Below are 13893 nucleotides of genomic sequence, written 5' to 3' on the forward strand. Positions count from 1 at the left end.
GCAACTGCAAAATCCTGAAACTACATCAATGTAGGTGACATGATGGCTCCTTGAAGCCTGAAGATGACTTGAGCGAGATCTGTTCTGGTCAGATGTCAGGTCCTGAGTGACGAAGGACTCTCTGTGGTGACGGGTTTATGAAGGGGTGGAGCTGGTGGTATTCCAGCAGGTGGGACGTCAGTTATGTTCTGGTGGCGCCCCTCCATTCTAACGTAAAACGGAGATTGCGTCAGTTGCAGTGTTACATCCCATCCAATACCTTCCCTGGATTTTTAGTCGGACTCAGACCCACAAGACACACCTAATGCTCATGTGCGTGACTTTACTGTATATGTATATATAAAATATAGTATATGCAATAAGTACAAGGAATATACAGTATGTATATATATATATATATATATATATATATATGTATATGTATGTATGTATTACAGTATATAAAGCTGAACTACCCCACATTGCCTTGGAAGAGATAAATGGCAAAAAACTGTCCTTTGGAAATTCAGACACAACCCATGATGTGACAAAAAGATGTCATCTTAGACAAAAGCCACAGTCCAGCAAGACAATGAAACTTTTATCCAGATTTGTTGGGAAGGAAACGCTGTACCTGTGGTCTTAGATGAGATCTCGCTTTGGCTGCTAATACCTGTGTGCGCACAGATGACAATGTCCTCCCATCAGCCCCAGCACACTTCTCCTGCTGCCTGATGGGAGTTGTAGTACCTGCGTCCACACTACCTAAGTAGAAGGCAGCGGTGGGGTCTTGGTTTATATCCCATTAATCCGGAGCTCATCGTCTGCCTCTCATTTCTATGGCCAGCGGGTGACAAGCCCTCCCAGTCATCCCCCAAAGCACTCACTCTTGCTTGTCTTTGCAGGTTTATCCGGAAACAGGGACTGGACCGGCTCTTCTTCGAGTGTGACACCCACATGTGGCGCCTTGGGGACCGCAAAATTCCAGAGGGCATTTCTGTGGATGGCGGCTCCGACTGGTTCTTACTTAACAGGAAGTTTGTGGATTACGTCATCAACTCGCAGGATGCCCTGGTGACCAGCATGAAGCGTTTCTATGCGTTCACCTTGCTCCCTGCAGAGGTAAGGAGGCAGCTGCACTTTGGGTCTGATGAGCTCAGATGAAGTAGCAACCAACACCTAACTGACTTTTCCATCCTGGGGTCCTTCCTATGCTGTGCAGGCTTTTATTTAACGTATCATTTGGTGGGCCACTTCCAGCAGGTGAACATTTGACTGGGACGAGATCGGCCCAGCAAAGCTCATCAGTCCTACTCACCTAATTTCTCCAAAATAACAAGTTTTGAAAAAGTCCCCAAAGTGCCACTGTCCACCACACTAAATGGTCACTTATTCCAGTGCAGAAAAACTTTCTAACATCTGTGTGAAATTTAGCAGGTTTCCGTCTGTGTTCTGGTTGAACTCATTTCAAAGTCACAGCAGGGAGTCCGCTGTCCTCATTCCCTTCATAGTTTTAAACATCTCGGCCAGGTCACCCCTCCTGTCTGTTTGCTTGGACAGTTTGGCTTCAGTTGCTTCTCCTCAGTTGCTCTCCATGGTCCTGAATCAGCCTGGCTGCTTCTCTCTCTCTGGACTCTCTCAGGTGCTGCTTTGTCTTTTTTGTAATCTGGAGACCAACACTCAACACAGCATGGCAGACGAGTCTTCAGTACCGCGGCACAAAGCTGACGTATCAGTAACAGAATGTGTGTCCACCTCTGACGTGCACTTTGTGACTGATGTGTTCAGAGATTTAGGTCTACTCACTCGAAATGTCGCTGGAGAGAGGAAGAGTGTGGCAAGTTGATTAGCACATGCATGTCAGAATGTCACTGGAATCTGTACTTGTGACCAGCTTGACCCTGTAAAGCACAAGGCTTCACCCTAATGGCAATGTGCCCCCTGGTGGCCAAGGATATCAGCTGTAATTACAGCACAAACCTTTACCATGTTGGCAGTGTGCCCTCTAGTGACCATTGGCTACAGTTACCACACAAACCTTTATCATGTTGGCAGTGTGCCCCCTAGTGACCATTGGCTGCAGTTACCACACAAACCTTTACCGTGTTGGCAGTGTTCCCCCTAGTGACCATTGGTTACAGTTACCACACAAATCTTTACCATGTTGGCAGTGTGCCCCCTAGTGACCATTGGCTGCAGTTACCACACAAACCTTTACCGTGTTGGCAGTGTGCCCCCTAGTGACCATTGGCTACAGTTACCACACAAACCTTTATCATGTTGGCAGTGTGCCCCCTGGTGACCATTGGCTACAGTTACCACACAGATTTTTACCATGTTGGCACTGTGCCCCCTAGTGACCATTGGCTACAGTTACCACACAGATCTTTACCATGTTGGCACTGTGCCCCCTAGTGACCATTGGCTACAGTTACCACACAAACCTTTACCATGTTGGCAATTTGCTCCCTAGTGACCATTGGTTACAGTTACCACACAAACCTCTACCATGTTGGCGGTGTGCCCCCTGATGACCATTGGCTACAGTTACCTCACAAACCTTTACCATGTTTGCAGTGTGCCCCCTAGTGACCATTAGTTACAGTTACCTCACAAACCTTTACCATGTTGGTAGTGTGCCCTCTGGTGACCATTGGTTACAGTTACCACACAACAAACCTTTACTATGTTGGCAGTGTGCCCCCTAGTGACCATTGGCTACAGTTACCTCACAAACCGTTACCATGTTGGCAGTGTGCCCCCCCTAGTGGCTGTGACTATGACCTGTAAAGCACAAGACTTTATTCTGATGGCAGTGTGCCCTCTAGTGGGCAAGTCTATCAAACATAATCCCCCTTCAATGTGCACTTTGTGGCTGCTACTTTGCGACTGACTTGTTCAGAGATTTTTCAGGTTAGGAAGTCAGAAGCTTCGAGGTCAGTTAGTTCTGCTCATTCAAGATGTTGCTGGAGACTGGAGACGTGTGGCATGTTGGTTAGCACATCTAAGTCATAGGTGACAACAAGGCTACCCCTTAATAGCAGTGTGCCCCCTAGAGGACAAGACTATCAGCTCGAATTGCCACACAAGGCTTTACCTTAATGGCAATGTGTCCCCTAGTGGCCTGGAGTGCGGATCCCAATGGCCTCTGTGCAGTGACAGGGGCACTATGCTGTAAAAATTGGTGCCATCCTTTGGATGAGATGTAAAGCCAGGGTCCTGATACTCTGTGGTCGTCAAAACTCCTTTAATATCTTTAAAAAAAAAAGGTTGTTTTTAGTTCGTGTCCTGGCTAAATTGTCCATCATGGCCTCCAAATCATGTCCTGTCCCTTATTAGCTAACTGTCTCTGTCACGCCTGCACTGCCTAATAGCTAACATGTGGTGGGCATTCTGCAGCAAGAATGGCTGCCATTGCATCACCCAGGTGGCGGTGGTGGTGGTCCAAGTGGCTACCCACTGTCTATGTAAAGTGGTTTAAGTGTCCAGTAAAGCGCTCTATTAATGTCATTCATTAGTTAGTGGCCTGTAAAGCACAATACTTTACTTTGATGACAGTGTGCCCCCTAGTGGTTGAATCCACGGTCCTAAAATACAGCACCTGACTGCACCTCAGTGGTATTTGTAATAAGCACCATTTCAGTAGATGTTAGATGAAGGCAGATGTTGCTTTGAATTGTGTTCTGAGATATTTCAGGTATGAAAGTAGGAGTTTCAAGGTCAGCCCCTTCTGCTCCCTCAATATGTCCCTGGAGAGTGGCAATGTGCCCCCTGGTGGCCAAGGATATCAGCTGAGATTACAGCACAAAACTTTACCATGATGGCAGTGTGCCCCCTAGTGGCCTTCTGGTTATGGCCTGTAAAGCACAAGACTTTATTCTGATGGCAGTGTGCCCCCTAGTGGGCAAGTCCATCAAACATAATTACAGCACAGGACTGCACCTGAATAGTAGTGCGCCCCCTAGGGGTCTGTAACGCTATATGTTTTAAGCACCATTTCAGTGGTAGACTTTGCTGTTAAATTGTGTTCTGAGATTTTTCAGGTAAGGGAGACAGAGGTTTGGAGATCAGAGAGCACGGCTAACTAAACGTGGAGCTGGAGACGTGTGACATGTTGGTTAGTGCGTGTGACAGTAATGACCCTACAAGCCCGTCCTTTTCCTTTAGTTACATTTCGAGGCTACAAACACTTTGGCTCAGAGTCTTTGACATTGCTTTGTGTTTATCATTTTGCTGGGATGCACAGCTGATTGCCGTTTTTTGGTAAGGTCTCCACTGGACTCTCCCAACAGTCTGCCCGGGTTCCCTCCAGGCTGAGTGGGCTATGCTGTCCTGGCCCATCTGTGATGATTGGGCCGATTCTCCATGATCTGCCCTTCCTCCTAGTTTGGCATCACCCAGCCAGCTGGTTCGTTATATTCTTATCTGATCGTTAATGTGTATTAACGAGAGCCACGGCCCTCCACTGACCCCTGCTGGACACCACTTGTAACATCATCCAGTTCTAGTAATGCTCCTCACCGTAACCCTTTGTCCCTGAAGTTTAAGTCAGTTTTACACCCACCTACAGGCCACCCCTTCAGTTCCCAGTCCCTTTGGTTTGGTTGCTAACGTCTCGTGTTGGACCTTATCACAATCCTCCTGGTCACTCACCTGCTGGGCACCTCTCTGGTTGTCTGGACTAGCGAGCTTTGTTGGGCTGAATGGCCTGTTCTCATCTTGATTGTTCTAATGTTTTGTTGCTTTCTCCCCACCTTACTTAAACACGAGCTGCCCATCTAAGCCCATGCTGACTGCTCACTAACGATCCTCTTGTTGTGTTGCTTGGCTATTCCCTTAATAGTTGCCTCCATTCATTTATCCTTGATGCACGTTAAGATTCCTGGTCTAATTATGAAGAAAAATATGTAACCAGCAGTGAGCCGTCTGGTTGGAGGTCTGATAGGTCCTCATGAGTTTGACTCACTGTGTCTTTCTCTCCGGCAGTCTTTCTTCCACACGGTCCTGGAGAACAGCCCACACTGCGAGACCATGGTGGACAACAACCTGCGTATCACCAACTGGAACCGCAAGCTGGGCTGCAAATGCCAGTACAAGCACATCGTGGACTGGTGTGGCTGCTCGCCCAATGACTTCAAACCCAGCGACTTCCACCGCTTCCAGGTGAGCCTCTCCTTGTCTTAAGTTTTGGAATTGTGTTCAAGTGGCTCGGCTTCTCAGTCCTCTGCATCGGAATGTCTTCTGCTCCACCACTAGGAGACATCATGGAGGGTCTTGTTGTTTCATTGGTTCCATATGACGGGAGCTTTCGTTTTTATTTTTGTCCTTCAGGTTCACCTGTTGATAGCTCTTGTCTTCTTCCACAGCTCTTCCTATGTGAATTGTCTTAATGGAAGTTCTTCCCTCCTCACTGTCGTGTGCACCGGAGGAGATCGTCCGCCTCTTCCTTAACACAATGTTAAGATCGTTATCTTCAACTTTCAGATCCTAGAAGGTTTCATTGTCTTCTTTGGTTCTCCATTTTCTTCCTCAGCTCCACACATTAGATACTCTCATCCTCATCTTCTTCATCTTCTATTCCTTCATCACTTTCACATGTCGGACAGGTTCATGTTGAACTTTATTTTTATGTTTTCCACTTCTATGTGCTGGACATTCTCATCTTCTCCTGCAGGTCCACAAGTTGCTCATTCCCATGTTATTCCAGAGTTCCATGTGTCACTCCTCACGTTATCCAGTTCAGTACATTGTTGGACATTGTCATGTGATTCCACACTCCCACCAGTTGAAGTTTTCCATCAATTCCATTCCCTCATGTTGGACATCCTCATCTTCTTCTTCTTCACATTCACGTTTTGTTCAGTCTCATGCTCTTCCTCGGATATGTCAGTTGAACCTTTTCATCTTCTTCTTCAGATCCCTATGATACTCATTCCCGTGTTATTCCCGAGTTCCACGTGTCACTCCTCACCTTACATTTCCAAAGCCACGTCACCCAGTTCAGTACACGTTGGCAGGTTAGTCCACACTTCCACCAGTGGAACCTTCTCGTTTTTTCAAGTTGCATGTGTCAGACATCTTCCGGACATCTTCCTCTTCCTCTCCTTCTTCACTTTCACATGTCAAACAGCCTGATGTTGCTCCTCCTTTGAACCTTTCCACCTTCATCGGTTCTGCGTATCCCACATTTCCATGTTATTCTACACTTGTAATGTTGGGCTCAACACATGCATTTTCAAACCCTCTTCGTCCATTTGAGTGTCACGTTAGGCACTGCCATGTTAGTCCACACTTCCACCAGTGGAGTTTTTTTTCTTCTGTTCCTGTTTCTCATCATCTACTTCAGACAGCCTCATGTTATTATCCTCCATTATGCCAATTGAACCTTCTCATCTTCTTCATTTCCACACACTGGACATTCTCATCTTCTCCTGCAGGTCCACATGTTGCTCATTCCCATGTTATTCCCGAGTTCCATGTGTCACACCTCACTTCACCCAGTTCAGTATATGTCGGACATTGTCATGTGATTCCACACTCCCACCAGTTGAACTTTTCCATCTATTCCAGTTGCTCATGTTGGATGTCCACCTCTTCTTCTTCACTTTTATATGTTGTTCAGTCTCGGCTCTTCCTCGATTATGTCTGTTCATCTTCTGTGTCACACCCACATGTTGCTCATTCCCATTTCACTCAACAGTTCCACGTGTCACTCCTCACATTACATCTTCAAGCCCCCTTCATCCAGTTGAGTGTCATGTGAGTCTGCACTCCCACCAGTTATTTTCTTCAGTTCTCATCATCTTCCTCACCTCCACATCTTGGAAGTCCTCGGCTTCCCTGCTGTGTCCCTACTTCATCCTGCCACCCTTTTTCCTTTCCCTGTGCTCCTCCCTGATGCTCTTTGTCTTCTCTCCGCTGTTCCACGTCTCAGCCCTCACCGCCTGCCTCCCTCCTTGTCTTGTTTCGAGACGCCTGCCACCGCTAACCAGTACAACGGCTGACCTGCTGGGTGGCCTCGGCCCTGGTGATTTGTCAAGGCACCCCCCCTCCCCAACGTCACTTTAGGTGACATTGCTCTGTCACCTTGAGCACATTATTTACACCCGTGTGACTTCTCGCAGACAGCCTCTCAACACTTTCCTCCTGCCTAGCTTGAGGCCCCCAGTGGATGGGGTCAAAGGTTAAAGAGTCCAAAGCTGCCAGCTGAAAATTGCTTATTTAACCTGAACTAAAAAAAAAAATTAGAGACAAGTAGACATGAGCAAATATTTCTGACTTGTTGAAACACAATTCCATAATCCCCGTCAGGTAGAGGAAGATTAAAAATAAATAAATTTGAAAAGCAATGGGAGGTCAATAGAAGTGGCACAATGACAACAAAGCTGACGTGACAGGAGCTGAAAAGAGAGCAGATATTAATAACATTATCTCTGTCATCCATCACCTCCTCTGGGGACCCGCTTTGTCAGGCTGCATATAGCAGGTGAGCTGACCTGCACATCCAGCGTTGCGCGACGCGCCTTCTGAAACGGCATCCATCACTGGGGGGCGGGGGGCACGAGAGAAGGAGAGGAAGACAAAGTGAGCCTGTCTGCCTTGGGGGGCTTCCACTTTAACTCCTCTTGTTCATTTTGAGGCTCCTACCTTCAGAAATAACGTGCTGATTGATTGACTTTATTTTTATCCTCCTTCTTCATCTCCTTTGCTTTTTAATCATTTAATTATTAATCACAGACAGACGATTTTACTCATTCCTTCAGGTTTTTTAAATGCATCTGTAACCTTATATCGGTATATGAAAGGCACTATATAAGAGAAAGATAATGAAGACCACTATATGATCAATAGAAAGGATTGGTGGTTGTGCTGTTTGTATTGTGACACATGCAGAGTCCAGTGACACTCTTACCTTCATGAGCTACTCAACATGCAACATGTCGGCACTCGACGCGGCACCGTAGGTGACTGGAATAACCTGACCAGGAGCACACAGAGATAGATAGATATGAAAGGCACTATATGATAGATAGATAGATAGATGTGAAAGGCACTATATAATAGATAGATAGATAGATAGATGTGAAAGGCACTATATAATAGATAGATAGATAGATAGATAGATAGATAGATAGATAGATAGATAGATAGATAGATAGATAGATAGATAGATAGATAGATGTGAAAGGCACTATATAATGGATAGATAGATAGATGTGAAAGGCACTAAATGATAGATAGATAGATAGATAGATGTGAAAGGCACTATATGATAGATAGATAGATATAGTAAAAGGCACTAAATGATAGATAGATGGATAGATAGATAGGAAAGGCACTATATGATGGATGGATAGGTAGATAGATAGATGTGAAAGGCACTATATATGATAGGAAAGGCACTATATGATGGATGGATGGATAGATAGATGTGAAAGGCACTATATTATAGATAGATAGATAGGAAAGGCACTATATGATGGATGGATGGATGGATGTGAAAGGCACTCTATAATGGATAGATAGATAGATAGATAGATAGATGAAAGGTGCTATATGATAGATATGAAAAGCACTATATGATAGATATAGTAAAAGGCACTAAGTGATAAATAGATAGATAGGAAAGGCACTATATAATGGATGGATGGATAGATAGATAGATGTGAAAGGCACTATATAATAGATAGATAGATGAAAGGTGCTATATGATAGATAGATAGATAGATATAGTAAAAGGCACTAAATGATAGATAGGAAAGGCACTATATGATGGATGGATGGATAGACAGATGTGAAAGGCACTATATAATAGATAGATATAGTAAAAGGCACTATATGATAGATAGATGGATAGATATAGTAAAAGGCACTAAATGATAGATAGGAAAGGCACTATATAATGGATGGATGGATAGACAGATAGATGTGAAAGGCACTATATAATAGATAGATAGACAAAAGGTGCTATATGATAGATAGATAGATAGATAGATGAAAGGCACTATATAATAGATAGACAAACAAACAGAGAGAGCAGGAGAGAAATACAAAATGAGTCGGAGTGCCTTTGCAGGTTTCCACTTTCACTCCTCTTGTTCATTATTAGACTGCTACCTTCATAAATAAAGTCTTGATTAATTGACTTCCTCTTCATCTCTGCTGCTTTTTAATTATTTAATTATTAATCAAAGACTGATGGTTTCACTCATTTCCTTCTATCTTCTTATTTGATTATTACTTTATATCATTTTCCCATTTCCTGAATTAACAATTATACGATTATTTAATGTTTTGTTGGAGTCTGTCTCCACCTCATTCTACAACCCAGAATTTTTTTTTTTCAATTTCTGATTTGATTTTCCCCTAGTTTTCTCTCTCTCTTGGTGTGATATATATATTACTTTTGTAGTTCTGAATTGAAATCTGATTATTCAGGTGGTTACCTACCAGGTAACGCTTGTGGTTGGTCGTGTCGTGTGCTCTTTGTATTATTTGACACACACTGTATCACATGTCTATGATCTGCTTCTCGCAACTGAGAGGACGTGGTGGATGTTTGCTGACTGGCCGACCAATCACAAGTGTTACCTGGTAGGTAACCACCTAATAATCAGATTGTAATTCAGAACTCAGAATTTAATATTGTACTCCGAACATCACCCTGTCCAGTCGATGTTTGACCCCCATTAGGGGAAGCAAAGGTGCATACACCTGATGAACCCCAATTAGGGCGAAACATGTGTCGTGTATTCTTTGTATTATTTGCCAGATGCTGTATCATATATATATTTATATATAAAATATGAGGGAGAAAGAGAGAGAGTTTTAGATTTAGCTTGGATGGCTTTGGCAGGGGTCCCTCTTTCATTCTCGGGATTCTACCATTTGTACTGAACAAACTCCTTTTGGGTTGCAGGGAGAGTTGGTTCCATTAGGGGGAGCTGTGACCTGGAGTCCATTACTAAGGAGCAGGCTAGCATTTCACCTGGAATGGTTTCTGAGGGGACAACAGGTGACCCCTAAACTACTTATGGGCTCTGGGTGAGGATGCCACAAGACTTGGAGATGGGAGGATAGAAGGAGTGAAGCCAAAGTAGAGCAAGTGGACCAGCCAGCACATTGGGCAGGCAGTAAGAAGATTTTACTGGTGTGTGAGGCAGACAGGCCACAGACGTCTTGGGAATTTCTTATTGTTTTGTTTTGTAAGGCTCCTTCTGTTATCATCTATCCATAAAGTATTTGGTTTATGTTAATTAAAGGGAGAGAGCGATGAAAAGCAGTACATTATAGATGGGTGTGAAAGGCACTATATAACATAGATAGATAGATAGATAGATAGATGTGAAAGGCACTATATAACATAGATAGATGGATAGATGTGAAAGGCACTATATAACATAGACAGATGGATAGATGTGAAAGGCACTATATAACATAGATAGATGGATAGATGTGAAAGGCACTATTAGATAGATAGATAGATGTGAAAGGCACTATATAACATAGACAGATGGATAGATGTGAAAGGCACTATTAGATAGATAGATAGATAGATAGATATGAAAGGCACTATATAACATAGACAGATGGATAGACGTGAAAGGCACTATTAGATAGATAGATAGATGGATAGATGTGAAAGGCACTATATAACATAGATAGATGTGAAAGGCACTATTAGATAGATAGATAGATAGATAGATGTGAAAGGCACTATATAACATAGATAGATGGATAGATGTGAAAGGCACTGTTAGATAGATAGATAGATGGGTGTGAAAGGCACTATAGAACAGATTTTTAGATTTGTAAGTTCATAGGCGACTGTTGTTACTCACACAGAGTGCAGTGGAATTTGTGCTCGTGTCTGCTAACACGTCTCCGCTCTCCACCACCATAATAAACATTTTTTTCATTTGCATTTATCAAATATAGGGATAGATAAGGCTCTATATAACAGACGTATAGGTCTGTATTAAAGGCGCTATATAACAGACAGACTGATGATTTTTTCTGTTTGTAGATCATTACTGTCCCGTGTATAGATAGCAGTGGAGTTCTTCCTTGCATGTGCCAATCACCACGTAACACGTCACCCCTCTCTTGCGCCTTTACCAACAGCTCTAATTTGTGTCTCACCTCAACTCCGACGCCTCTAATTTTAAACTCTCTGCACTCAGAGACCCCCACCTGCGCTGCAGGACCCCACTATCTACATAAACCCATTGATTTTAATCGTTTGTCATGATTGTAATGATTACACAGCCCTGTACTGAAACCTTATAAAAGTTGCCCAGTTAATGCCACGCCTATCTGTTTTATGATTGGCTGATGTGAAAAAGAAGAAAATGCGCCAAACACTCCCAACGGCGCACACATTGAAGCAAACTGCCAGGTCAGCGTAGTTGTTTCTTGCACAGCAGTTGTAGATGTTGACATGGCGGGACAGAAGGGACGGCGATGGGGACAAAGACACATCAGACGAGGTGGAGGAGAGCAAAAAGTCCACTCTGAGTGAGCTGCACCTTAGGCTTTATGTACTCGTGAGGCCGAGAATGTCATTCATGTTAATGGCACTACCCCACCTCTGTGCCCAGATTGCCGTTGTCAGTGCCCTCCCCCTGCCCCCCAGGCAGTCCCCAGGAGCTGCAGCACCTCCTCGTTTACAAATGACGGACGCCCTGTTTAGCGACTTCTCCTGCAATGTAATGGCGTCCTGTCCAGGGTGGGTTCCTGCTTTGTGCCCAAAGTTGCGTCCCTTGGTTGGACTCGGTAAGCCTGAGACTGCTGTGACAAGTTGTCGACGTGCCCCTCGCTCCATCTGTTTATTCATTTGTTTATGGGCCCCCCATCCCCCTTTCTTGTTTTCACCATTGTTTCTTGTTGTCCATATGCTCCTCCCCCCCCCCCTTAAATTATCTACCTGGTCCCCTAATGTGTCCTTAAAGTGACATCTCTCTTCAGTTCACGACCGTGTGCACAGATCTCACTTTTCTCGCGGCTTTGCGTTTGGATTCTTTGATTCGTTTTTCTCGGCTCCTCCCACACCCTCCGCCTTTCTCGTCTTTCTTGATTTTTCCATCCAAAGAGTAAACAACACTTCACTTGACTGGGGAGGTTTGAGACAGAAGGGGCCGACAGCCCATTTGCACCTCAGAGCTCTAAAAACGGCTTGCGATTCAACGGGCCTTTCGTCATCCTCTGGGCTAATAAAGACCCCATTGAGCAGCCTGGCAGGAGCAGGACGGGTCACATAAAAGTGTTACCTACTGAGCGGGATGTTTCCCAGCCCCGCCGGTCTGCCTCCTTCAAAGGGCCTTTGTGTTCTTTGGCTGGACTTGGCTGACCAGGGTTTCCAGATGATTTACTTTTTTTTTTATGAGAAGAAGAGTGGGCTTTTATGGGAATGCAGCGGGCCAACGTCAGGAGGTGTGTTGACCCTCACTTGGTCCTCAAAGTGGACAACGGGGCCAAAGAGTGCAGGATTGGGAAAAGGTTCAGCACCACATTGGTGTACTTTAGTGGTCTTAATGGGATGGTGGGTGGGACAACCTGGTCATCTGTGTGGTCATAATGGGGTCCTTCAAGAGACCTGAATCCCTGGTTTTGCTATGGCCACTGGCCCAACTGGTCAGCTACTTGTCCCATTTATGTTTCAGAGGAGGTGGCAGACTGGTCACTTGTCTAGTCATGTCTCTCATGGCCAAGAAGACTGGGTAAACCTTTATGGGGGGAATCATCTGGTCTCTGACTATACTGGACCCCCCACTAGTGGGTAAGACAGACAGATTCCTGGTCATTTTGGCCCAAATGAAATGAATGACCTGGTCATCTGTTTGGCCACCCAGGCTACCTCATTATACTAAAGCCCCTTTGCGCCCCCCATGACTGGGTAAACTGGACCAGTTTCATGCGTAGACTGAAATCCTTTGAATTGGGAATAGTGGTCAGCTGCCCCATTATAACAAGCCATTTAAGTGCTTCCTAGAGTTGGGTGAACTGGTGCTGATCTCATCGGTGGTCCAAGTAGTCCACTGCCCAGGTATCCCAGACCCTGTACAGTCTACAAGCACTGGGCAGACTGGTCAGCTTTTCTAGTCATGTCTCTCATGGCCAAGACAACTGGGTAAACGTAAGGCCTACTGGGAGGACACCTTGAGCATTGGAAAGGCGCTATATAAATAAAATGTATTATTATTACTATTATTAATAAACCTTTATGGAGGGTTGGCGGGGGGGGGGGGGTTGTGTCATCTGCTCACTGCTTATACTGGACCATAGCCACCCAGGCTAAAATGATCAACTACCTCATTATACTTAAGCCCCTTTGCCCCAACCCCCCCCCCCCCCCCCCCCGGACGGGGTAAACTGGACCAGTTTCATGCATGTAGACTGAAATCCTTTGAATTGGGAATAGTGGTCAGCTGCCCCATTATATTGAACCATTTAAGCGCTTCCTAGCGTTAGGTGAACTGGTCAGTTTTCTGACTGTGCTGATCTCGCCGGTGGTCCAAGTAGTCTGCTGCCCAGTTATCCCGGACCCTGTACAGCCTACAAGCACTGGGCAGACTGGTCAGCTTTTTCAGTTAAACTAAACTCTTCCTTGGCCTCCATGGACCTTGTGGCCTATTGAACTGGGTAAACTGGTCTTTTTTTTTTTTTTTTCAGTTAACCCCCCCCCCCCCAAACTCTTCCTTGGCCCAGATGGCCAGCTGTCTCATTTCCCAAAACCATTTCTGGGTAAACTGGGCAGTTTTCTAGCAATGCCAGGCTCTTCCTTAAACTCTATTGTGGGCCCAAAGGGGTCAGCTGCCCCATGATCCTGGGATCAGCTTGCGCCCACTGTAGCGATCTGACTGGTCATACTGGGTTCCCCCCTGAGCCATAGGTAGGCTGGTCAGATGCCACATT

At 45.1% G+C, this 13893-nt stretch overlaps 1 protein-coding gene across 4 annotated transcripts in view; it reads left to right on the top strand.

The window, feature by feature from the left end:
• Positions 1-13893, top strand: part of xylt1 (xylosyltransferase I) — a 98990-nt gene that overhangs the window by 59196 nt on the left and 25901 nt on the right. For all 4 annotated transcript variants that reach the window (XR_007936275.1, XR_007936276.1, XR_007936277.1 and 1 more), the window contains exons 6-7: positions 885-1101; positions 4966-5142. Coding sequence is in view for 1 of the 4 variants with exons in the window: in XM_028814073.2 (XP_028669906.2) it covers positions 885-1101; positions 4966-5142 (394 nt within the window). In the remaining 3 variants the exon portion in view is untranslated. The remainder of the gene's footprint in view (positions 1-884; positions 1102-4965; positions 5143-13893) is intronic.

Source organism: Erpetoichthys calabaricus, chromosome 11 (assembly GCF_900747795.2).
Source record: "Erpetoichthys calabaricus chromosome 11, fErpCal1.3, whole genome shotgun sequence".
NCBI lineage: Eukaryota > Metazoa > Chordata > Cladistia > Polypteriformes > Polypteridae > Erpetoichthys > Erpetoichthys calabaricus.